This window comes from Kryptolebias marmoratus, linkage group LG22, assembly GCF_001649575.2.
Source record: "Kryptolebias marmoratus isolate JLee-2015 linkage group LG22, ASM164957v2, whole genome shotgun sequence".
In the NCBI taxonomy this organism is placed as follows: Eukaryota; Metazoa; Chordata; class Actinopteri; order Cyprinodontiformes; family Rivulidae; genus Kryptolebias; species Kryptolebias marmoratus.
The window spans coordinates 20,029,988-20,056,562 of NC_051451.1; the positions used below are offsets into that span (position 1 = coordinate 20,029,988).

Genomic DNA, 26,575 nt, shown 5'->3' on the forward strand with positions numbered 1-26,575 from the left:
CAGTGGTTCCATGAGCTGACAAACAAGATTTGGGAGTTTTTTTTTGTTTTTTTTCTCATCTGGCAGAAACGAGAACAAGAAGAAAGATGTATTTATGTGCAAGAGTTGCTTGTGTAAAAAGAATCATACTTTAACATCAGAAAAGAACTCTAGATATGAGAGGAAGATTTAGGCCGAAGGCTCATTTCGATCAATCTCCTACTTTCATCATTGTGTTCGGTTTCAGATACTCATTAAATTCACGCTCGGCGCCGCTGGCTCCCTGTTTGATGGCTTGGCAAAAATTCAGCCTCGCTTCACTTCAGCTGCAACATAACTTTTAGTCAAGGGTGCTTGCTTTAATTAAAGTCTTCCTCCAGTCCCTGTTATAACTGTGGGATGCTCCAGTTGCTGAGGAGATGTGGCATCAAAATTATACTCACATTTGGAGTAGAGCTTGAGTCAATGCACTCAGTTTTAAAAAAAACAACTTATTAATGAAGTGCCTTTGTTGACAACGACAAATGAGGCTATCATAATCTTTGGTGTTAATGGCGTTAAATAATTTAACTACGTGTTTCTAAAAGTGTTAAATAAGAAGCTGTTGAGACAGTTATTGCAGGATCAGTGTTTAACCCGACTAATGGAGAGTTGCAAGTTCATTACACACCCATTAGATTCACAGGTTTTAGGTCAAAGGAACAGCAGAGGGAGCTGTTGCATAATGTGAGTAAAACATGCAGGTTGAAGAAGGTCCAATTTTAGTTTTCGTGTGCCCTCCTGCAGGTATCTGTCTTCATGCACATGCAGTCTTTTCAAAATAAACACCACATTAAAAAGGTTTCACCAATATTTTTTTAATCTGAGCATCTAAAGCATGCTAACTATCAGTGCACCAAATGTTATCTCAAATTCTCCTTCATATCATTTAATTAGTTGTTCAGTTTTACACTGATAACTTACTTTTTTTGTTTGGCAGCACCTCGTCCTGTAATTAGAAACCTGTTATTTCTTTCTCGTTACACATATCTGTACATTGTCGAGTCAGATTAATGGAATAACTCCAGTAAAAGTCATAACTGGGCTTTTTCTCGTGGTTTACTAATTACGCAGTTAGCCAAAGCTCATTAGGCTTTGAGGCTGTGCGCATAAAGGCAAATCATTTTCCCTGAAAAAGCGTGCGTGATCACAGAGTGGTCACTGATCCACAAAATCCATATTTTCTCCAAAGGTCAGAGAGGTCTGGAGCTAAAGCTCGGCTGTGAAGTGACCTGAACAACATGACGACCTGTCAACGGGGTCAAGCAAGGTCTCCTTCTGAGCACAGTGCCAAGTTAGAAGCCTGCAGTTAGTTCTACAAATGATGACCGCAAAATGATTAAACCTCCCCGCTCTTGAACATTTCTGTGCTCACTGACACTTGACAGACTGACGGTGTCTCAGGACAGAAAGTGACAAATAACTCAGGAATAATTGAGCTTATATGGTCGCATGGAGGTTGAATTATGCAGAGTAAGAAGTGAGTCAGCAAATGGAAATAGATGTGCTTGTAACGTCATGCATCTGTTCCTCCTACACTGCTGTCATCAAAATGCCCAGACGTTTAGACCACTGAACAGTGGTCTTGAGAGTGTCCTCAAGTTACACACAAATAACAAAAGCAACAAAAAGACACAAGAAAAAGAAAATTTCACAGTTTCTAACCAGGGGAAACATCCCACTTGTGTCACCCATGTCACAATTCAAACTCATGACTTGCAAATATCTGCTGGCGGAAATCTGAGATGATCATAGAAACTTCTGTCATGCAGAAGCATCACCTAAAGGTCATCCTGAAAGTTTTGCAAGTGATTTGCGACAGTTATCTGGACACATTGATGGTGTTTTTTTTACGGAGTTTTGTTGCCAAAGTAGTAAAGTTGTTCTAATTTACATGGTAGTAAGATGCTGTCAGGTCATAAAAAATATAAAAATCACTAAAAACAAGACATTTATTGGGTCTTTTACTACCCTCTGCTCCACTCTGTGCTGGCTTCACACTTTCTCAATGTTGGGCTCATTTGTTGGGTGTTTTTGTATTTTAGTCTGCAGTAATTTAACTGGTTTTACAGGTGTTGGCGGATGCAAATTAAACCCTAAATGTTATTTTTGTTAACCTCCATCTGCCTACGAACTCACAGTTGTTCCTCCATAATCAATGAGCAATGTGAAACTGAGAACATCTGTTAATCCAAACAAAAACCCACGAGTCTCATTTTCTTCTCCTCTATATGCTTCTTATGGGCTGTAATGATGTCTGAATACAAGGTGTACTACCGTCCTCTGTTGGCTATTCTGTGTAAGCACACAGCTGCAGGGCAGACACTGAAATGTTTAGTTGAAGCATACATCTGAGCTGGTTGAAGATGTTTCTCACAGCTCTGTAGATGTTATCTGCTCCCTGCTGGGCATTCACATCATCGTGTCGTGTTTTTTTTTGTTTTTGTTTTTGTTTTTTTCCTGCCTCAACATGTGAAAAAATAGAGGCATAGGTGTTGAGAGGGATGAGTAAGGGCAGAAAAACATGCAGAGGAAGGTGAGAAGCAGGATGGATGGTGAAAGAGAAGCAAGCCCGACCATCTTTTTTTTGTTCTCTGTTTCCTCTCATCTATGCGGGAGAACAGAGAAATGTGAGCCCGCTATTAGGAGGAAGAGAGAGTGGGGAGATAGCAGGAGGGAGGGAGGGAGGGAGGGATGGAGAGGGAGAGTCAGAAGGAGGTGGTCGAACATTCGATATGGTGAGATGAGAGGAGAGGAGGAAAGTGAGACTCAGTTGGAGGAGGAAGGAGAAAGGGCAGGAGAAAGTAAGAGGGAGAAATGATAGAAAAATATATGATAGATAGATAGATAGATAGATAGATAGATAGATAGATAGATAGATAGATAGATAGATAGATAGATAGATAGATAGATGGATGGATGGATGGATGGATGGATGGATGGATGGATGGATGGATGGATGGATGGATGGATGGATGGATAGATAGATAGATAGATAGATAGATAGATAGATAGATAGATAGATAGATAGATAGATAGATAGATAGATAGATAGATAGATAGATAGATAGATAGAAAAATAGTTTTCATTCATAGAGTTGTAGGAGAGTTTTTTTTGAGGAGGAGCATCTCTCTCTCTCTCTCCCTTTGAGCCACCCTCCCTCTTTCCACACGTGCATTTACAAACAGCAGAATAGTGATTTTTTTTTCTGTGACTCTGGGTGAAGAGTGGCAGACGAGGACTCAAAGCTCTCAGACGCAGACGTGCTCTTTCCGTTTCTGTCATCAAACACGCAGAGAAAGACACATGTGCTCTGGAGCAGAGAGCCAACAGAGAGATACATCATGAAGGTGAGCTTTCTGTGTTAATATAAAGCTCTATTGTTGAGAAGAAGTGTTCTGTGAAGTGGATGAGAACGTGGTAAGTGTTTTTTTTTTATAAACTAAGCCTACAAAGACGGGGTTATGAACAGCTGTGAAGATACATTGTGGTGTCTTTACTTTTGCTTCTAACTCTGATGTTATGAGTGTTAGTCTTGGCTGCATTAAGAAGAGGGCTCTGTATTCAAGATGACCTTTTTTGCGTCTGTGTTGTGTGGAAACACTGTTTCAAAGCCAGCTTCTCTGTTGGAAGTTGAGAACCTGTGCAGTTTGTCTCTGATGCTGGGAAACAGAAGGTTCAGATCAGAGTTTCATTCATTCGTCTGTTGTTTCAGTACCTTTCTGCCCATCTTTTATCTGCTTGAAATGTTATAACTGTCACGTTACAAAGTGGGAAAATGCCGCTGCTTTATGTGTGTGCTCATGCTGTTGTATGTACAAAATATTCAGTCACACAAAGTAAAAACTGTAGATTAGATGCCTCACTGTTTAATGGAAGGCTTTCACATTTTGCATCTCTAAACAAAACCAAACCAAAGCTGATGTCTTATTTATTATTTGGATTGGTCTGATATAATCAGCTGTATCACAGGATGATGGTGTCATGTACCAAAACCACCCAGATGAGGATGGTGGGGGGTTACATCCATCACTGAATTTCTTTGCAGATAGTTAAACTGAAAATTACATTGTCCTTAACAAAATTAGTTGACAATATGATTGTGTTTACATGCTTAAATACCCCAAAAGTGTATCATTTTAAGCATATATTTAGAGAAGATTGTTTGATCTGTGCTACTATTGCAGATTTGTTTAGAAACAAAACTGTTTGTTTTTTTTGTTTTAGCTTGTTTTTGTCACTGATTTCTAAAATATACAGTTACTACATTAAGATGTAGAGCTACTGTGGCAAGAGCTTAATTAAGAAAAATGTAAGGTGATTCAGGATTGGTGCATTAATTTTCTACCAATTAAAAAAGCAATTTTTCAGCTCTGAACTCTCCCCCTAACGATCGTTTTATCAGTTTGTTAACAAACGCATTAAAAAAAAGAGGAAGATAGTTGTTCAACGCTCTAGTTTTTCATTTCATTTATTTATTTTTTGTGTCCATTTGCTGCTCCAAACTGTTTGTACAATTACTTCATCTGGTTTTACGAGGCATCAGAATTCAGGTCTGCGTGTCTGCAGGAGGTAATAACTCCAAACTTTTTCATTTATTATTAAAAATCCAATTACTGGGACAGTAAATTGGCTAATACCACCAGGATGTAATGTTGTTTTGTCCTGATGGGACCTGCACGAGTTGATATTATTCCTATTACTGTTTTTCAGTGTGACAGTCAAAGCATATGCAATGTTCTCAGGCACAACTGTTTATTCTGTGTTTTTCTATTGTTTGTGATTAATTTCTGTCACATAAGATGTCAGTTTTGCCTGAATGTTGTTTTCTGTAAAATCCAAAGTCTAACAGTAAGTGAAAGTCAGTTTGAAAACTTTCTCGCAATCCTTTATGTTAGAAAAGGTGACGTTTATTTATTCAGTCATCCATTTTCCAAATCTGTTCTATCCAGTCTGGTCATCAGTCCATCTTTACGCACAACTTAAAGCACAGTTCACCTAAAAGATGTAGTTTGAGATCAGTTTCTTCAAAACATTAACATAAAACAAACTGTTTAATTTGATGTATTGGGAAAAAAAAACCCGGTTTATTTCAAGAACTCAGTGAAAGTGAATGAGGAAAAAAATGGATTAGTTTCACAGACTGAATAATAAAAGAAATCAAGAGCTTTCTCAACAAATTAGAAGGCATTTAAATCTAAGCAGTTAGCCCTGTATTTGTGTCCTTTTGCATCAGTGGTACAAGGTAACACAGTTCCCAGCAGAGTGAAATCTCCTTGTTGCAGAAAATAGGAGTTGTAATCACAAAGCACACTTTCATCAAAGCACAAAGGAGATCCAGGCTGAGCTCGCTCAAACTCACCTCAGCATGAACTGACCAGCTCCCACTGGATGCTTTAATAAAAAATCACTGAGCAGAGCACAATACGGGACTTAAACCCTTTCACATACCACGCACCTCTTATTGTATTTTACTCTGATATGGTGTTCTGCGTTCGGTCTGTTTGACAACTGTCAATCCTCTCGAAGCCTTGGTGAACAGAATTACCATCGCAACTTGTTTCTTAATTCTCCGTCTCCATCGCGGCTTCTTTTCGTCTCCTGGTGCCGTCGGTCTTTCGGCGTGCATGCAGAAAGCACAGCCTGATAGGTGGGCTGCTGAGTCTGACTTACTTTGCTGACTTACAAGGCCGTCTATCTGCAGGGAGTGGTAGCAGGCAGAGATCAGAGAGGCAGGCTGGGATAATGATTTTAAAAAATCCAGCACTGCATGCAAAGAAAATAGATTCAGGAGGAAAAAAAAAAACACAGTTTGTTAAAAAAAAGAGAGAGATTTTTGTCATTTCTCTCAAAACAATGAACATTTTTTCACATATTTAAGCCTGCAGAGACACAATTATTTAATTAAAGCACCTAACAAAAGCTCCATCAGCACATTTTCTGCATCTGACTTTTCTTTAAGTACCTTTCATCTTGGACAGATGTCTTTTCTCAGAGACAAAAGAATGTTTACTTTGAAGGTTGGAGCTTCAGTTATCTAAACTCTGTGGTAAAAGCGGCGCATGTTGACTGTGGAGATCACCGTATTTTCTCTCCTTTCTCTGCTCAGATATAATGTGCTGCTGTTCTCAGAGAAATGGAATGTAGTGGACCAAAGTAACAAGATGCATGCCAATAATAAAATACAGAATTGAGCACATAGGGGTGATTTGTTTTCCAGCGCTGGTTGTGCCTCCACATTTGTATGTAGAAATCCAAAGCATATTCATATTCTAGAGCAGAAATTACCTTCCAGTCTATATCATGTTTGCATATTTTTTATTTGCTGGCCTGAAATGCATAAATTACTCAGATGCAACTGGGCATTTATACGACTTAAATACAACCATAAATCAGGAGGACTGATTATCTTTTTTAGCTTCATCTATTCTTTTGTTCAATTAGGATGATTAACAGTTCACGAACAGGCCTATTACTGCACTATAATGGCATGTGTGTGGAGAGTAAGTAGTTGTTAGGTGGGCATAGTTGTTTCAAAGTGAGTAATTCAATTTAAAGTGCTGATTCCGATATAACATCTCATCTGACGCTGTCACATAATGACAGCCCTCAGGGAGCTACCTGACTGCTGAGTGTGTCAGAAACTAGCTTTGCATGCCGTACAATTACATAATCTCTGCTGGAGGAAAATGGATAAAAAAAAGATGAAAAATGAAAAATGCATTATTCAGGAGTTGCCTTTATGGATCAGCAGCTTGTGCTGTTTTCACTGTCAAGCTGTCCGAAGTCTGATTTTCTGTTAAAGCTACATCCCCAAGTGTGTGTTGCAGATCTTCGTGATTTATTTTTGTAAGAAGTCCTTCAGCCATTCAGGTCATAGTGTCTGTTAGTCCTGGGTAAAAAAGCTGGACATGCTTTTATTTTTGAATATTCCATCACTCCTCGCCCAAAAGGTTTCGATATTTCTAACAGACTGAGTCACATTTATTCATTTCTGGACCCAGAGACATTGAGGCCTCATGAGGTAAAGTGTGAAAGGCAACTGAGCTGTCAGAGATTTAGTTTTAGAAAAGGTTCAATAGGTTCACAAAAATAAAGTTATGAGGAATACGGTTCATTTGCTCCATTTGATGAAAAACTCATAAAGCAAGTTTCAAATTTAAGAGGCAATAAAGTCTGCATTTGTAGGCAGAAGGGGTTGGATGGTGGCACTAAAACCATGATTGAGAGGCCATTTCAGCCAGTGCTTTGTTGTGGATTTTTCCTCTGCATTCCTTCAGCATCAGATGCTGTAATTACACAGACTGGGGCTGCTCAACACAGTTTGTTTCTCAACACGATGCTGCACACAAAATAAGTCACAACAGACACAATCAGCATTGACAGTTTTTAGAGTAAATAATCAACCGATCCGACATGACAGTTTAGAGGTTTGAGTTGTTTGCTTGACTCCTTCATAAGGATTTCTCCCTGCTTCTCCAAACTGGAATTCCTCTGACTGTCATCTGCTGCAGAGAAGATGCTAACCAAGTTCAATCCCACTTCAAAATAATCAGAGCTATTGCTTCAACTGTAATTTCTTAAAGACCCTAGATTACTGTCAGTGAATATTTTATGTTTTTTATATAAGCTACAGAGACAAACCTTTGAGATTTTAGTGGCACTTTAGTGTCTGTCCCACTAGAGCAGCTGCACCAATGACAAGACAGAGCATTTGAGGTAAACATGAAATCTTATACACTAACAGAGACTGATGAGGCTCATGGGTAATGTTGGGGACAAATATTCTACAGGAACCTTTTGGCACTGGCAGGTATCAGTTGATTCTCAGTCCAGAGTGACAATGGTCCTCTCCTTTGTTTAGACAGCATCCAGAATGTCTTAGGAGATAAAGAAAGTGTTATAATCCATGCCTTTTTGTCTTTAAATCAGTCAGAAATGGAAGTAAAGTCTAATAACTTACCAGCAAGATTCTCACTGGACCATTTCCCCCCCAAGAAGCTTAGCAAACAATCCCTGTTCAGTTTTGCAACAAGATTAAAAAAGAATTGCAGATGTGCTCCTTTTATCAGCATTAACAATGAATTCACAAACTGTGTGTATAGTGTGTGTGTGTGTGAGAGCAAAAACAATGGGGGTTTTCGATTCTGCTTGCAAGGACCCACAAGCAGACTTGACATACTTATGGAACCTGCAGCTCTGCTCTTTTCACTCTCCTGACTGGAAGCACACATACAAACACACACACATACACACACACTACCCCCCCACACACATACACATGCTGAAACACTGAATCTGCACTTTGGACAGACACATTATTTGTCATCTTGTGCTAACAAGGGATTATCGGGGCATAACAAATGACACCTCTCAGAACATTACAAGTTCTTAGCAGAGAACACACAGTCTGATTTATCAAAGCATTAATTATGAATGTGTCTGATGTGGAACCGAGGAGAGGAGAAAGTGTTGACCCTCCTCTGGTCAATATTTAAGCATATATCTACACACATATTACGGTAATTATACATCAAATGCTTCAGTAATGTGCTGCCATGCCTTAGTAAGATGGTTTAGATACATGAGGGGTATTAAACATTACTAAAGTGATGTTACAGCCGTATAAACTCATAATGTTACAGCTGTTATCTGAGAGACAGATGGGATTAGCGTGAAACCAACAGTATTTTTCAAAGCTTTGGAGTCCCGTGTGTCCTTGTTTCATATTTTTTCATAGAGCAGTACAACAAAAGTGTGAAAGCTCATCTATTTTCTGTCTGAAACAGCAGCATTCTGCATCAGTTCTCATTAAGCTGTCACTCTTCATTTAGGAGCTGCATTAATTCCACTTCAGTTAACTAACAACATGAAGAGAGATGATTGATTTGTGGAGGGAAAAAGGGATTGGTTTGACAAATAGGGACAGTGGACCTTTGTTAAACCCGGTTCACTTTGGCTTTTCCTTGCAGCAATAGTTGAGGTGGGAGTGAAGATCTAAATTATGGCTTACAAATAATAGAAGGCTATAATATTCCATGCACTAACACAGTTTACTTTCTTCTCAACGGCTAATTAAAAAGTTTTCTTAAGTAAAACAAAACTGAACAACCAATGGCATGGCAGTACTATCAATTACCCTGATAAAGACTCTCTGTGTTCCAGCTTTTAGTGAAAACGAACCGTTCTGGTAGCAACACAAAAGAGTTCAGAGTCTAAAGTCAGTAGTTTTAAAGTTGGTTCCCTGTCCTGGTTTTATCTCTGCCACTAAACTTCTTGATGTGCCAGCTCATTACTGCCAGCATCAGCATCCCTGAAGCCTGCGAGAGGCAACGCGGACCAAGAGATACAGCAGGCTGACACACTGTCAGCACCACGCACACGATTAACCTGCATCCACTCTGCTAAAAGTCAGATAACTGCGTCAGTGTTGAACAACACAGACTGTTCTAAAATAGGAAGATATGTGCTAAATGTACTCTTGCGTTTATATTATGGCCTCAGATTGACAAGTGCTAGCAGTCATACTAATTTATTTTCTTAACAGTATTACACTGTTGTAAAGTTACAGTTAAATACAGCCGATTTTCCCAGTACAAGTTTTCCTGAATTTGCGGCATTATGTTGCGATCACATAAGCATGACTCAAACAGTAATTTGGCACACTGAAAATGTGCAACAACATGGATTTTGAACATCGATTAATCTAATTTTACAGCATTATGATTCTCAAAATCAATTCAGAAGAAAAAAACAAACATTTGAGCTGAAATGGGTGCTCGCATGAAGAACTATGTGAATCAAAAAGTAGAATTTGTTTAGCTGTTTATGTAACCATGTAAAAAGTACTCTTCGGACAAATAGTAATAATCTGGTTTACTAAAATTACAACTTCAATAGATATAATACAGTAGTAGTTTTAAAGAGGGCTTGTAAAAAAGTTGAGGTATTTTTTGGTACGTGAATTTATTTGCTTCTTTTCCAGAATAAATTCACCCATCACACCCACTGCAAGTTTCTGGTTCTTACTCCCTTTTAGTTTGCCTCAGCAGAGACCGCTAATTAGGTTTAGTGCAATACTTATTTGCAGGTTAGAAACAAATAAACTGGGCATCAACATGGAGCCATGTAAACTTTAATCAAAGGTGAAACATTACTGTATCATCAAATTTACAAATGCACAAAACATGCAAACTACACTGAAACATGAAAGAACCACCATAATTAAAGATTACATCCTCTGAACACAGACAAAATTCCAGTTATCAATATTTGCTTAGATATTACATTTTTGACATTCGGTTTTGTTAGCAGGGCATTATGGGACAAATTAAATAACACAAACAAAAATCACACATTGTTATTTCCAACATTTGTAATATTTTCCAGAAGACTTACTTCAGCCACTACTTGCCTAGCCCTTACGATAAAAATAAATCGAGCTTTCCCAGTAAAATTTAGTACTTTAAGCCTGATTGTATAGCTCTAAATAGAGACCAAAGCAGCACATTGTGAGTAAGAAGAGCACACACAGAGCTGACAAGATGACAGCACTACACCCACACTTCCAAACCTCTAACAGCAGAGACCAATAAACATGCATGAGGGCTGTTCCTGTTGACTTACACTTGTTCACTGCTGCACATTATTCACACAAGCATCTGAAGGTCAAATTGAAACCCTACAAAGTTCTGGATTAAGTAAAGTTGCAGGAGTTACGAGTCTGTTTAAAAACAAATGTCGTAAAAAAGAGTTGTTGAAATGCCGTACTGCAGATAGTGTGCTGAAGCATCTTCTGCAGAGCAGCTCGTCTCTTTGTCTTCAAGGTGACGCTTTATTACAGCTTTAAAAAAAAACAACTACGGCCGTTTGTAATTTGCAAATGAATCTGTGTCAACAGATTTGCTATCAGTCAAACAATCATCATCATAAACTTTCCCTACATTCATGAATGTTCAGTTTTGGTTATTGGTTGGATGATACATGGTTAAAGCTGCAGCCCTCAGAAGCCCCGGTGTATTAAACAAGGAGAGATGGATGGCTGAGCTCTCACTGAGAATCACTTTGTTCTCTGCCTTTCTTTGCCTCCTGCCATGGTGGTTATTTAGACGAGGCCTGTGGCTTGTCAGGATATCAGGCCCGAGCAGCCCTACTGGCAGAACTTTAATGAAACACTTTTGGCTCTCAAAGCATGTGCGTGTGTGCTTGAGTAGTTTTATGTGTGTTCTGCGACTCAGTAAACCATCTCCTGTCTGTATACGCCAGCTGAGCCAGTGTAATTGAACATCCTGCTGATTCCACCACAAACACACACAACATGGGCACAAGCAGCGAAGCGGAGCTGATTGTGACGGGACCCGTGGCAACATGATACACCCGCCTTAAGAGACACGGAGAGGAGAGCGGTGGCAAGAAATGCCATCGTTTGGATGGAAGCGTGGTGAGAAATGCAGCGTGCTGCAAAAACTTTCGTTTTTTTTAGTAAGATGAGAACACCGTTTAGTACTGTAGTCAACAAAAGCATGTGCCACTTCAGCAGCAAGAGCTTATTGTCACCATATTGATAGGTGTGCTTCTAAGTTTTTTAAGGTCAGTTGGCAGTGGAGGTCATCTTGAATCAGGTTGACTCCAAAAGTGTTGTGTTGTGTGTAATTAATGTGTTAAAGACTGAAAATATGAAGGAAAGATAGACATTTTCCCACCCTCCAGATGTCCCAGTCAACAGATTGTTGGCTTCAACCCAAATATAAGAACAACCCCCCCCCGAAAACAAGTCACACAGTAAATCCAGTATTTCCTGCATGTTAATCAAAAACCTCAAAAGAACAATAAAATCCCAACTCATCAGAGAATACTGAATGAATATTTTATGAGAGAAAATCCAATTTTCCAAAATCTAATCTTATTGTTTGCACACATGAATCTCTGTCTTGGTTCGGTCTAACCACACGTTCCCATGATAGAGGTTAAAAAAAAGTTTTGAAAACAACTGTACGCTTTCTGCTGAGAACCAGCTGGTAATCAGCCTCAGAGGCTGATGGGGACCGAATTTGGTGTAAATCGAAACTGTTAAAAATAAACTTGGAAAATTCTGAATATTGGACCCAAACAGCAGGAAATTTCTGAAAACAAACAAAAAAAAAACAAATGCAATCCATCTCAGCCATGCGTTATGACCCACTAGTGGGTTTACCTGCAGGGAAACAGTTTACACACAGTATTTTATGGTCTTTCGAGGACGGGTCATCTTCTCTGTTGATTAGTTGTCTTTCACACCATGCAAGAACGTGACCCTTTGCCCCGACAGAGACTTTGTTTTTCTCCTGTCAGTCAGAGTCCTAGAAGTGTCACATCCTCTCCTGGTTGTTGAGGAGAGGTGGAAGGGTCAATTCCACCTGCTGTGTTTTAAAACTCTAGCAGGAAGTAGCTCTGATTATTATCCTGAAACCCTTACCAGTAGCATGCAACAGACTTCTGGCATCTCTTCAAAATGTAGAAAAAAAAATCTGAAAAGAGAGGATGCTGTTTGAATAAACTTTTCCCATGTGCTCATGTGGAATGTCTGCTGTTTCGATTAATCACAGCCAAGTGCTCCCAGCTAACTGGACAAAGATGAATATTTGAGCAGAGCTCACACCATGCAGGGACAGACTCAGGCCTCATCACTGTCAGCAGGGGTCTCATGCCATTTTAATGGGACTGTAATTGACATATTGATTTCCGAGCAGCAGAGCTGTGAGACAAAGTAGGACAGAATGCATCACAAAGCAGTTGTCACAGCTGCAAATGGATGCCAATGAGATGTACTGTAATGTGTCTCCAGAACATCCACTGCAGAGTTTCAGAAAAGATTGAAAAGCAGTCATGGTTAATACTGTCCTTGGTACATCAAAGCAATATGAGGTTTCGCAATAATGAAAGTACAGAGACATCTTGTGAGAAAAAAAATAGCCTTGGATTGATTTTAAAAGGTAATTAAGAAAGTTTAAAAAAAGAACAAATGTGTTTCTGTTGAAGATGGTAAAAAATGGGTTTAAATGTCTTAAATCCAGGCTTTTTTCTGTGTACGCACAAGAAACATCTTCTTCAGCCTTTTTATCTATGTCCAAATGCATCTACAGCTCTTAAAATAAAGAATATCATGACGTTTGCAATGATGAACACTAATGACTTCTGTTAAAACAGAAAAAAACATCTAATAAAAATCCAGCTGTGAATAAAGTTGATTTCCTTCTGATTCAAAACATCCTCTGTTAATGTTAATTTTTTAAACTTTCTGTTGTCCAAAAGATCTATAGTATTTTTATCCAAACTGCCACTGCTACAAACTTATTTGCACCAATCACGAGTTTTTCTTTGTGTATCAATATTCTGGTTTCTTCCTCTCCGCATTTCCATTCTTTGTCAGACTTTTTGTCTCTCTCACATAAACACTAAGAGCATTTTCAGGATGTTAATCATTCCTCGCAGGTCAGCTTCATGTCTGGCCTCCATAGATGGACAGTGACCTTTACCTGGGAAAATGTTTATAACAAAAGATCAACAAAAAGGTCAGCCAAAAGCTTTTATTGCGGAAGGATTGATTTTGTCTACTTGTGACCATACAAATTTATCTTAAACTTCCTGTCTTTAGTTCAGGAACTCTTAGGAAGCTAAAATATGTCATCAGGACTTCACGTGTTAATTTTGTGCATTTGATACACATGAAGATGAATGAGATGTAAGTGGGCTATCACTGAGTTTCACCACCACATGTCGCAGCTTTGTGCTGCCATTTATCAGTCCTGATGGGATGAGACACACAAGCGTCCACAGGCAGCAGAAGTATTCTCACTGGAATCAATCAGCTCTGGTCCTCCATGGACAGAGGGGAACATCAGTCACAGTCCCTGTCTTCACGACTTCCAGCCCCTTATACATCAATTACTTCTTGGTCGAAACTGTGCGTCAACCAGGAGTCCTTCTGCAACCGGTGCGCTGCAATTGAAATCATAAATTCTGATTTTCGTGGCAATAAATTTCTGATTTTCTGCACAGGTCGCTGTGACACAGGCTTCCGCATCTTAGCTCTCCTTGTAATGCCTCGACATGATGAATTAAACTGGGTGGTGGATAATTCCAGCAGACCTCTGAACAACGTCTAGTTCTAACCTTCACTCACTGGAGAATAGATCTTGGAATGAAGGACACAGAATAAAAGGACTGAACAAAGACAGCGCAATTAGACTGGCGTTAATGAAGTTTGTTTTTACTCAGTGTAGGTATGAGGGTGTGTTGCTGTCAGAATAAATCTATGATTGGAGCTGCTGGGACTGTATAACTCCAGCTTTCCTGTCTCCGGGAGGTGATGGATGGCCATGCTGCTGCGTCTTTAATGTACGCAGCAAACCATTTTATAACAACTCTATATATAAACCTGAAACGGTACAAGAATATGAGGAAAAAAATGGACCAGAGGCATTTTTCCTTAAGGTTACTTTTTGAAGGGATTTCTGCAAAAGACATAAAACAAGTGCTATAAATAACAGATAAGCTTTGTAATCTGTGCGTCTCTGGGAACTAAAATGCCACATTTTTTAACATTTCAGGCTTGGATGCTTTGATGAACATTTTTTTTTTTTTGTAATAAACAGATTTGACTCCGTGGAAATTGATTGAATCTGCTATTAGTGAAAATTTAAAAAGAAAATCTCCTGCTGTTTCATGTTTGTGCAGGTTTCAGCTCTATAAAGACATAAGTAGTCAATATTGGATTTAATATTTCCAAGTATACATGCCTAAAGATAATCATAATGTTGCCTAATGTCTGCACAGTACATAGAGATGACATAAATCTAAACAGCACATATTTTTCCCAGCAGACATGTTTGTAGATTTGATTTTATTAGAATATTTCAGTTATTACTGTGTACCCATATGATCCTAATTTTATACAGGTGTAAGATGTTCTCATAACAGTTGACACGATTCAAGAAAAGAGCGTAACTAAGCAGGTTGTCAGTCTCCTCCTCTGATCTCACATGCCTTTTTGTAACGTACAGTGTTTACTGAAGAACTGTGCGTCATTATGCAGATTTTACTTCACTTGAACTGTTTTGCTTCAGCCTTAGATCCTCCAGCTCCTGTCTGTTAGAGGAGAAAGAAGCATCAAATACGCTACTCCTGAGAATCCATAAACATCCCTCTGTTTAAATATTGCAGGAGATGTATGTGCCGCTATAATGGCTGCTTAATTAGAAAGAAGAGCGAAAGCGCAGCTATTGATCTGAGGGCAGAACATGGGTCTATCTCTGTGTCTTTTGCCTATCGACTGAAACAACCTTTATCAATCACAGAAAAAGACTATTTTTATCATCGCCCCTCACCATGAAAGCTGGGTGACCATGCTACTGCATGCGTATGCACGTGTGCAACCTTAAGATGTGAAAAACTGACCGAGTCATGTACATTTTTGTGTTTGCTGAGTTAAGATTTGGGTGTGGTAAGAGGTGGAAGTCGTCCGAGCACTAACAGATCAACCAGAATAAACAGAAAGAATCCTGAAGCCTTTGTGCAGAATTGGTGTTTCTTCTTTTTTATTTATTTATTTTTTTGATTTCTTTGTGCTCATTTCCTCTCCCAGTCTGAATCAGTACTCGTTAAGTTGATAGGTGATTGTACTTTGACTGTTCTGCAGATTACCAGAGGAAAATTACGGTCTGTGAAGGGTCTTTGATTACTGAACATTTGCTGACAGAAAGGAGGGAGAGAAGTATCAGTTATTTTTCCACATTTTTCAGAACGAATATTTCAACCTTTGAACACTGGATCTGTCCTCTCTAACTGTACTCGACACTGCTGGAGTTTGAAACAATACATTTATGAACAAAAACATTGTTGCCGGTGAACTTGTTCGCTTAGCAGAGACAGTTCCTTCTGTACTGATCTGATTCAACAATGTTGCGTGGATTTAAACTCAAATCATGCACTCATTTTGTAAGCAAGAAAACTTTAACTACATGTGCCTGTGTAGAGTCAAACAGGCTGACGCTGACATAGCCTATTTGGTTAATATGTATCTGTGTGTAGTGCTGCATTATTGCTTGGTCTTTAGCTGAAATGGGCTGATTTTGTCCGAGTTTGACACAGTGAGGCTGTTACACCCCTCTTCCTTTTCTTTATAAGTAAGTCTAATGGGCTTTTCCTTTTGGCCTATGGCACCGACATACTGTAAGAGTGGTATTGATTTTCTAGTTGAACTCTTGATGGCAAAACAAATTCCTAAATGTCACGATACTCAGGATGAGTAAAACCTACAAGACAGTTTTAAGAAAGGGTTTTTTTTTCTGCTGAGGGAGCAAACATTTCTCCAGAATCATCTCAGAATTATAGTAATCACTTCTCCTGTAGACCTTTAGGCATCAGTTTCTTGGCAGGTTGGTTTTTCTAAGCAGCTTAAAGTTCAGTGTCTTCTGTCTCTTAATGTAATTTGGCTTAATGAAGCTGAGATTGGATCTCTGTGGAGTTGCACTTTTTTTGCTGTAGGGCTGTAGCAAACTGTAGTGTGCAGAGCAGAACCCAGATACAAGCAAGGCTGGAGAGGCAGGTGAAGGGGAAAAAAAATCTTGTTTTTAAAGTAAAAAACACAGGCATTGCATAGAAAGATCTGTCACTGTATGAATCTAAAACTGCATGGAGGGAATATTAAAGCAAGACACCCAGAAGGATCTGACCAGGAGCAGCTGAAATGTAAAAGTGTAAACACAAGATAGAAAAGGGGGTGCGATACTTAAACCAGCGAGAGAAGAGCAAAAACCACGACTAAACTATGATTAAACAGGGGAAAAAATGACATGAAACCAAAGGCACAAACAAAACACAAATAAAACCTAACATGAAAGCTAAAAATGCAAAACTGGGAAAAGTAGCAAAACCCAATACAGTACAAAAAAAACATCAAAAAACCTAAAAGAAGAACTTTATTTCTTTGTGATCACTCAAGGTAGCTTCTTGGCAGCAGTTTGGGGATTCGTTTTTCGCTGCGATAAAAATCTGTGTTAGTTTGTCGTTTATAAAAATGCAAACATGAAAAGCGCCTTGAACTTTTGCACAGGACTCTGTAGATTCAATAATCAAGGCTGCAGGGTTTTTCTCTAAGAGTTCTTGTTCTGCCGTCATCGACGCATGTGCGCGGTTCCATAAATGCACAAGACTTGACAGAGTTGTCAAACAGACTGATAGTGGAAAAAAAATTCCAAAGACATGCAGCTCTGGGCTTTCAGCCATTCCAAACCAAGCTCCAGGACATCTATTCCTTTCTTTGATTTGACCATCGGTGTCAAGCCAAGGTGATTATTTCTTTCTTGAATTAACCAGAGATGGAAAAAGGGCCCTCTGCCAACTAGTTTCTGCAGCTCGTGATTCAACTTTCACTGGATTTCCTTTGAAGTCTGGAAGATGTTTCCTACTCCTCCGTGAAAGTTTGTCGTCATTTGTTCTTTGTCCAAAAGTCTCTTCGTGTTCAGCGTATCCTTTTGATTTTTCTTTCCGGAAATCACATTACCTGGACAGTAAAAAAAAAAATCCTCATAAAAACAACTCGCTTCCTCTGTGAGCCCTATTACTGGAAGACACGTCCTTATAAAACGTCTGTGATTATGATTTAGAAAGGGCAGAGCTGTCCGCCTGCTCATCCCAGCAACTCTGGGAGTGCTCAGCAGAACTGAGCAGACAGCTGAACTAAGAACACATTGTCTCTCCAGAGCCGAAGTTAATGTCACTTTCTGTAAAGCAGGAGGAAAGAGCATTTTGTATGTGACAAACTGTGGAAAACAACATGAAGATCTGTATAAAAGCTCTGTGTGTTTTACATACAGAGGTTAATTTGGCAAAGGGAATACTGAGAGGAGGTATCAGAAAGGCCTGAACAGACATGATAACTGAATTTTAACTGTACTTTTTGCACATATATAGAAAACTCAGAAGCTTAAGCTGTTTCTGAGCTCAGTCAGCATTCACACTTCCACCTTCCTGTCTACATTTTCTTCCGTACTTTTTTCCGGCATGAAACTACTTCAGTTTACATTCAGCAATTTTGACCAATCAGGTTTCAATACGTTCAGCTCATTTGGGAGATGGGTGCTTTGGTGTTTGTAACTTTATTACTTTTATTTTGTTTTTATTTTCATTTTCATTATAATACATTAAGATTTCTTCAAACTCTTCAAAACCCTTCTGTTCTTTAAAGCTAACTATTTGGCTACTGTTTAGCTACTAATTGACTTGCTAATATTTAGCTTTATCATCTGTTTTGATCATTTTAGCTACTAACTGGCTAATTTTAGCTACCATTTTTCTAATTTTAACTTTTGTTATCAGATTTTAGCTTTTTTCCTAATTCTACCTACTTTTCTATTCCTTTTAGCTTTTAGCTACTGTTCTGGTGCTTTCAGCATTTAGCTACTGTTTTCCAATTACTAGCTTTTAGCTACTGTTCTGCTCCTATTTATATTTAGCTTGTGTCCTGCTTACTTTATCCTCTTTATTGCTGCTTTTATCCTGTGTTCTGCTCATTTTAGCCTCTTTTCTGCTCATTTTAGCCTCTGTTCTGCCTGTTTTAGTTACAACAACTCAGTTTTAGCTTCTTGAGCAACTTTCAACAAAGTCATTCAGTACTCAGCATTAACACTGCATTTTTACAATTTAAAATCTCTCTGTGTTTATCTCATATTTGCCCAAGGGGAATATTATCCTTGTTGCATTTTCATTTTTCATTTTTTTTTGCTGCATCTGGTTTGTCCTTAGTGCATAATGCAAGCAGATTATTTTCACATAGAAGTCTGTATCTAAGGATTTTGTTTATATAACTTCATAAAACATGCTCATGACTGAAAAAACTTCTTGTTTTCACATATAGCATGTGAGCAGCATTACTGCAAGATCAATAAGCACTGAGAAAGAAAAGCTAAAAATATCTCTGGGTAACTTTTTTTCATACAATCCCAGATACATGTACAAAAGCTTTTCCTGCAGTCTCTGGCACAAACAGTACAGTTTGTAGAGTAACATGAATATCCCCTAAAGATTTAAACATCATGAATATTTACTGGTCAAAGTTAATGTTAATGTCTTCAGCTTTGATGAATCTCCTGAGAATTAATATTTTAATGTCATCCTTCCCTCAGCCTCCAGGAAAAAGCAGGTGTCACCTTGATCACAGACTTTTAAAAAGATCTATGACACTTGAGAAATGTGACCAAGAAGAGCAGCCGCATCACATTAAAGTATTACCTCGTTCAGTTTGGGTTCAAAACAGGAATTTTAAAATAAAATCTTTGGCTAACTTGCAACAGAAACACATGACAATTGCAGGGTTTAACAGTCTGTAGATCTGTATGGCAGCAGTTAGCATAAATTAGTTTTAACTTCAGTTCAAACAATAACATGCACAACCTTGCTTTTAGGAGAGTGGTTTTTATTTTATTTTTGATACATAGAAGGATAAAGACAGAGTGATTACGCTGAGGCAGAGATGGAAAAGGTGTCAAGCTGTAAACTCTGTACGACGACAAGAATAACTTTCTAAAATGTTGGAACACAGAATGCTGAGGGGAGCTGATAATAGAAAGAAACCAGGCAGTTTTCAGGAAATGAGCTGCAGTCCCTTCATTCTGCTTGAGGGATCAAAACTCAAACAGACGCAGGGAAACCTGCCTCCTCAGCACTTACTTGGAGAACATGACAGCATGCTGTCAGGTGTTGCTCCCTTAGTGTCAGTCATTCTGGCATTAGAGCTCCTGCGCAATAAGACACACACAGGTATACAAACACACAAATGACACGACGATGATGAGCTGGAGCTGCTTCTCACAGAAGATCTCCCGAGTCACAGCAGTAATATTAGAAAAAAGATTTCAACAAAGATCAGTTTTTTATGTTGTCATTTTTTTATTATTATTTGTCAGTTAAATGGTGAACATCCCATGAGACAGGTAGAGAAGAAAACAAAGATTGTCATTTAAGATATTAAACTAGATTTCAGCTCAGGGTTCAGTTAAACACATGAAAGTAAAAGCATGAATCCACCTCATCAGAGTTAAAAGTTAGTCTATAACTGACCTTTAGCGGGGCTTGTGGTGCATTTAATGACAAATGGAAAACTGGAGCTTCCATCTTCTGGCCTCTAATCAGAATGTTAAAGTTTAGATGAGGTGCTTGCAGCACATGATTTGCCCCATTACTTCTAAATGTAAGTGAATTATATAACAAATGAGGCTTTGCAGTTAAAAGCGAAGCAAAAACAAAGAAGTGTTTACTTCCTGTTTCCACAATACAGCAGATGCAGCATGATTTGAAGTTGGATGGGGATAAAACTTGTTTGTTTAACAAGAAATCAGCTGAAAATTTGACCAGTTCAGTTCTGTTAATGGTTAAAGCTTTGCATTAGTCATAAGTGTAGACACCCTCTCGAACACAAAAAGTCTTTTTTTTTTTAAATAATTTTATTTTATATAAAGCCACCACTTCTGCTTAATACATTACATTCTAGGCTGAACAATAGGCAGCAGGAGATTCAGTTTTTAATTATTTATTTTGGCATTATTATCTACAGGTAAGACCCAATAAACCCTATTTTTTAAGTTGTTTTTTGTGTTGTTGCATTACATTACACAGTCCATGATGATTTTTTTTTAACTTTTTGATATTGATGGGTTGACATTATTAGTGCTTTTTGCAGCGAGAATAAAGGTTTCTCCTACAAAAGACCATTCTTCAAGGTTTTTTTTAGACGTTCATGTTATTTATATTACCTGATATGTTGCCCACTGTGTCATAACAGCATAATTTAAACCCATGAATCTGACGCAAATGTCATTTTCACACCAAAAACGAAAAGAATTGTTTTCATACCTGTCAGTAAGGTAAAAGAAAACAATCCAAACCTTCTGTGTGTGAGTGTAGCTGACGTACTCACAGATGAGCATTCTGTCACTATCTGCACGATAAGCTGTCTGTACAGTACGAACCATCTGCTGTTGTTTGCACGATGAGCCCAACGCAGAGCAGCCTGTGTTCTTCTTCTTGTCACAAAGGACACGCTGCACATCACAAAACTGAATCAATGAAGTGGCAACAGAGAGAGCATGAGTAAAGGAAAACCTTACTTTACGACTTGTTTGAATGTTATATGAGTATTTACTCTCAGCTTTGGCTCTGCTTGTTGTAGCCCGAGATGCTGTTGCTCAAGATATATATGCTCATATAACTGCGTTAACAAACAGAATGTAAGCAAGGCATTCAGAAGGTTACACTGAAATGATTTCAAATTGGATTTTAAAATATAAATAGACTTCATTTACTGGCTTACAACTACAGCTTCAAGTTGTGTTTTAAAAAAAAGTTTAATCAAAGTAAGCATCATTAATTATGTTTTTCTTCTGCCTCTTTTTTTCCTTGTTTTTTATTTCACCTTAGATTTTCTGTGTAAACCTCTTTGTTCATGAATGGAAAGTTGCACACCGAACCTCTCCTTGTCACCAGGAAAGCTTGCTGTGATCCACACATCTGCAGCACTCTGAGCGCTCATTAGACAAATTAGACCAGGATATTTCATTTATATTTTGCCTGCAGTGCTGTTGTGTTGTTGCTGTAATTTGAATTTCCTCAGTCTCTTAAGGACATAGGAGACGCTCAGAATACAATAATTGAGGCACAGACACTTTTGGCGTTCTTCTTCTCCGCAGGCGCTCTTTAAGATTTCCTTAAATGAGCCTCCGAATCCACAGGATTTTCATGCCTCGTCTCCACAAACTATCAGCTCTCTGCTTCTGCTTCTGGTGCTCGTCTGCTTTGCTTTAGACCGGCACGCTGGCTGGTGACACAGCACAGAACAAGGCGAGACATGACGAGTTCTGTTCCGAAAAAGACTGTAAATCTGAGTTTCCCATTTAAAATCTCGGCAAGTGGGATGAACCAGTCTTTGGAGAGAAAGCAAAGGGCAGATTAATGGCAGTTTGGCAGAGGGTTGAGGAGAGAACAGCACCTATTCTCTGTTTCATTCAGCCTTCTCTGCTTCAGCCTTCACCCCTGTCTGTGTGAGAAGAAGATGACAGGTATGCAGACATAAACACTTTCAGTGCGTATTTGTTTTCCTGTATGGGTGTGAAGAAATGTGGCACCCTGCCATCCACCTTGCACAGACTTCTTTTATTTAACGGACTCTGGGGAGCTTCTTTTTTCTTTTAAATCGGCAACCAGTTTCACTAAACCCTTTTATTTACAACCCACTTTCTGTAAGTCACTCATGAATATCTGGTAGAAGATGGGAAATTTCTGAAAATGAGACGTAACAGTAAACGGCCAAAAACCCTCCTGAGAGCAGCATTGTGTGTGTTTTAGCTTGGAAACAGCTTGAGCTGGATTCGGATGATTAGAGTTATTGCTTAAGAAGTCATTTTGTCAGATTTTGTCAGTGCTGCTTGACCCTTTGGAGCCGATTTATTAGCAATGCGCGTAAATTATGATTCATGTGCAAAGAACCATCCTCTGTGATTTATGTTGTAACTGTATGCCAGATGCCAGACTTTTAAATGACTTCATAAACCAAGACAGTGTGTGGGTGTGTGTGTGTGTGTGCTGCTGCTGCTGCTCTCACTTCCAGGTGAAGTTTTTTCTTTGACCAGCCAGCGTTTGGACGTCACCGTATGTTGTCAGCGTGCTTCGTTTGCAACCTCAGCTCCGTACCAAAACAATTATCTTCGTGTTAATTAAAATGGTAGTACTTAAATGGAAAACATAAAAGAACTGAGTTGCTTTTCTGTTATCATTGGTGTCATGAAGGTGTTTGTCTTCAGATGAAAACAGTTCAGCTGGCTTTCAGATCAGTTTCAAATAACTAAAATGCAGCCTTTGAATTGCGTTTGTGTTGATGGAAACATTGCAAAAAAAAAAAAGTTTCATTTTAAAAAAGACCAAAACAAAACAAAATCAGCATCTGATGTGACAAATATAGTTTGGGGATTCAGAGAGAGATTCTCACGGGGGGAGTCATGAAAACCGATACTCAGAAAAGGGTCTGTTCAGGAGTGAATTTCCACACAAAACAGTTCAAACGTAGAATATTTCATAGCGGTTGTAGTGAATAGTGCTTCGCAAAAGAACAAATTTCACCTGTTTTTTGTTGTTTTTTTTAAAATATAACCATTTTTTTATTTCTGAAAAATAAAAGTAACAAAAGACTAAACGATGTTTACAAGGCAACAGAATAATGGCTCCATGCATCAAAACTTACCTCCTGACTGAAGGTCGAGCACTCGTGCTACTTCACCACAATGCCATCCTGCCTGCAAACACGGTATTAAATATCTGTTTTTACGCCTCCTCGGTTCAGTAAAAGCGTGCCTCCTTCATGACTTTCCACTCAGAGGGTTTCGCTTATGTTTTTAAGGAAACCGTAGAGATTTTCTGTATCTCGGCAACTCAAGGTTGTTTGCTGCAGATTTAACAAAAAGATGTCCTCTTGGAAACTGTTGACACTGACACAGATGTGTTTTGAAAAAAAATCAATATTGAGTTTGTTCAAATCTACCTCCATCTGCTAGATACAGCTAGTCATATATATAAAAATGTTAATAGTTTTTTGCAAAATGTGTGTCTGCATTAAAGTGATTTCATGCAGATGACTCTTCTACCCATTTTTCTGACTGTCTCTGACCTTAAGCAATCAATCTTCTTCAGTCTACTTCCTTTAATTGAAGATTCACTGATTCCTGGCTGCACTACAGTGTCAATTAACATGATGCATAGTGATCACCAGTCTGGCCTCTGCATATGTCTGACCTTACGCACATACATCTCCTTGCACATAAAGAGCAGCCAACAAATACAGGCAGCATTAGAAGCAGGTAGTTTTCCCTGCAGGTGGACCTTCACATATAATTGCTTTTCTTACAGTACATCTGGTATGGAGCTCAGCATACTGACAGTTTAGACTTAACCTCCATTTACCCTTTGAGAGTGCTGAGAGTGTTTCTGTTAAATGCACAAGTAGAGATGAAAGATCCTCTTTTTTTTCTTTGTTTTACCCTTGACTTTCTTAATCCCAGCCAGGCTTGTAGATTTGAACCAGCTGCCTTCTGGACTATTAAACGTTATTCACTTTAACCTCCGTGCTGTTTTGGCAACCTTGCAGATTGGTTGGAATTAAAAAAAAAACACAAATTTGAGAAAACTCACTTCAAAATTCAGCCATGCGTATACTTTTTTTTTTTTCAATTTTAAAACTGTGCATGTCTAAATTATGCTTCTTTTATTATTATTATTATTTGTTTTTTTTTGTTTTTTCCTCATATTTCAGTGAGTGTAAATGCAGTTTATCACTAACACACAGCATCAGGGCTACTCATGCAGCTCAGAAAGATCTGCTTCATAAAGCCAAAAGCATCCAGCTGCCATCTGGGGAGAATAAGTCACAGTGATCCATAAAAACTTGTTCCCTACTTAAAACTGAAATCCAGATCTTTTGAGTTAGATTTCTCTGGAAAGATTATGAACAGTTAATGTCTTATCTGTTGCAGGTAGCTCTTTGAACAACCTCAATTTGAAGAAAAAGAGTTTAATTCTTACCAGACTGACAAGCTAAAGGATATTATTAGCCATGACCAAAGTGGAAAAATTACTGTTATTGCTTATTTTGCTCCAAGGAAGTGTGTGTGTGATTTGAAGAATGCATAAACTGTGCACTTTCCCATATTCTTCCAGGTTTATTTGTGAGAAGAAAAAATCGTATGCATTGTTTTTTGCATGTATGAATATTATGCTTCAGGGTCCAGCTCTGATAAATGGTTTGAGCATGATGCTCTCTGAAAATATGCCGGCTGCTGACTCTTTGGATCACTGGGATTCTTTATTGACTTTGTTTTAGATTTGTTTATATCCCATATGACAGCCATTTGACTAAACTCTCTTTAGCTACAATTAACAGTAATATAATGAAAGTCTATTCCTCTCAGAGGTTGAGTAAGGTATGTGTTTTGTCTCTGAGGAGGAGTTTATCTGATGGTGCTAATTATCTGCAATGTTTATAAGTAATTAGCTTCAATTCTTCTTAAAAAGGATCAGTTAACATATGTTATTATTTTACAAATAACTGGAGCATTTTCCAGTTAGCAGGTCATTATTACTGCACATGAGTTACTCTCTATAAAAAAAATAAGATCCAGAGTACCCCCAAACCTATGATAAACTAAAATCAATATGAAAGAAATAAAATATTACACAATTATTCAACAATGATCGAAACTGCAGGTTTTTACATGGACCTTTAGTGCCATGTAAAAATCAATACACAATCCTGCATCGGTGGTGTTAAACACATCAGTGTTGCTGCAGATATCTTGGGAGGTGTATTTCCTCTTTGATGCAAATGCAAACATGTTTTTATCAATATGAAGCTTTTCATGCAGCCAGACCAGCAAAACTGTACGTTTTAATTTCACAAACTGTTTTTTTTAGCACAAACTCTCCAATCACTGAATTTATTGGCATTTACAGTCACATTCTCCATGTTTAAATATTGTACCTTTGTCTGTCAGTGTTGGCAAACAACACAAGACTGTCAGGAGAGTAAGAGAATCAAAGAAAAGGAAGAAACCTCGACACTGAGCCAATGAGGAGTTTGAGTCAAAGGGTTACGTACGATAATCTCCTCGGTTTTATAGAGGAACGCTTCACCTGATTCAGGTTTGGAGCCACCAACCATGAGCCCAGATTTTGCAGAGGACTGATCTGTGTGTGTATTAGAGCTGGCAGCACGTGAAGGGAAGTGGCATGTCTGGCCAAATACAAAAGATTGATGAGTCCTCTGGTATTGTTGTAACAAATATGTGCTATTTTTATTTATTATGTGCACTTGGGACTCAATCTGTAACAGCACAGCATGTGGCAGTGTCTTGAAAAGGCATCTCTGACTCATACAACAAATAAAAACAGAAGTGAGTTTTACCACATTTGGAAAAAGAAATCAGAAAATTGATTTTCCTGGTGACACAAAGGGGAAAAAATTGTTCTGTTTTTAAAAACGTGTGTTCACATCACAGGTATCCAAATGGCCTGATCTGGCACTGCAGGTGGAGCATCACACTCTTGTTACACCCAGAGTTGTTGTTTTTATTATAATGCAGGGAATTTGAGCACCAGGCAGCCTGTTACAAAGAGGAGCTGAAAAACAGTCCTCTCTATCCACCAGTCTGTATGGTGAGCCTGGGGAGCTAATTACAACAGCACCCAGTGCAACAGAACAAGCCCAAAACCCATAATATCCCAAAAAACTTTGACACCTCATTAGTTTTTTAATGTTTTGTTCTATAATCTGTTTTGTATTTCAGACATTGGTTGTAAATGTCATAACTCGGGAGGTACTGTCCAGAAGAGCGAAACCAAGACCAAACACGGAGACGGAAGTAAAGGTAAGTGAATTTATTTACAGGGTGAGACTATATACAGTGGGCGGTGTCCGGAGTGGTCTGCAAGAGAAGGAGAGCTAGGTGAGTCTCGGGTACAGGTCTTGATCCACACGGC

General features: G+C 38.6%; 1 protein-coding gene across 2 annotated transcripts in view; it reads left to right on the top strand.

Moving 5' to 3' along the window:
• Positions 1–26,575, top strand: part of LOC108245789 (inactive phospholipase D5) — a 62,876-nt gene that overhangs the window by 5,190 nt on the left and 31,111 nt on the right. Inside the window, exon 1 of one of the 2 annotated variants that reach the window (XM_017432984.3) lies at positions 3,065–3,369. The exons of the other annotated variant lie outside the window; for it this stretch is intronic. Within the exon in view, the coding sequence (XP_017288473.1) occupies positions 3,364–3,369 (6 nt within the window). The 5' untranslated portion in view covers positions 3,065–3,363. Of the gene's footprint in view, positions 1–3,064; positions 3,370–26,575 lie in introns of those variants that run through there. 2 annotated transcript variants of the gene reach the window in all.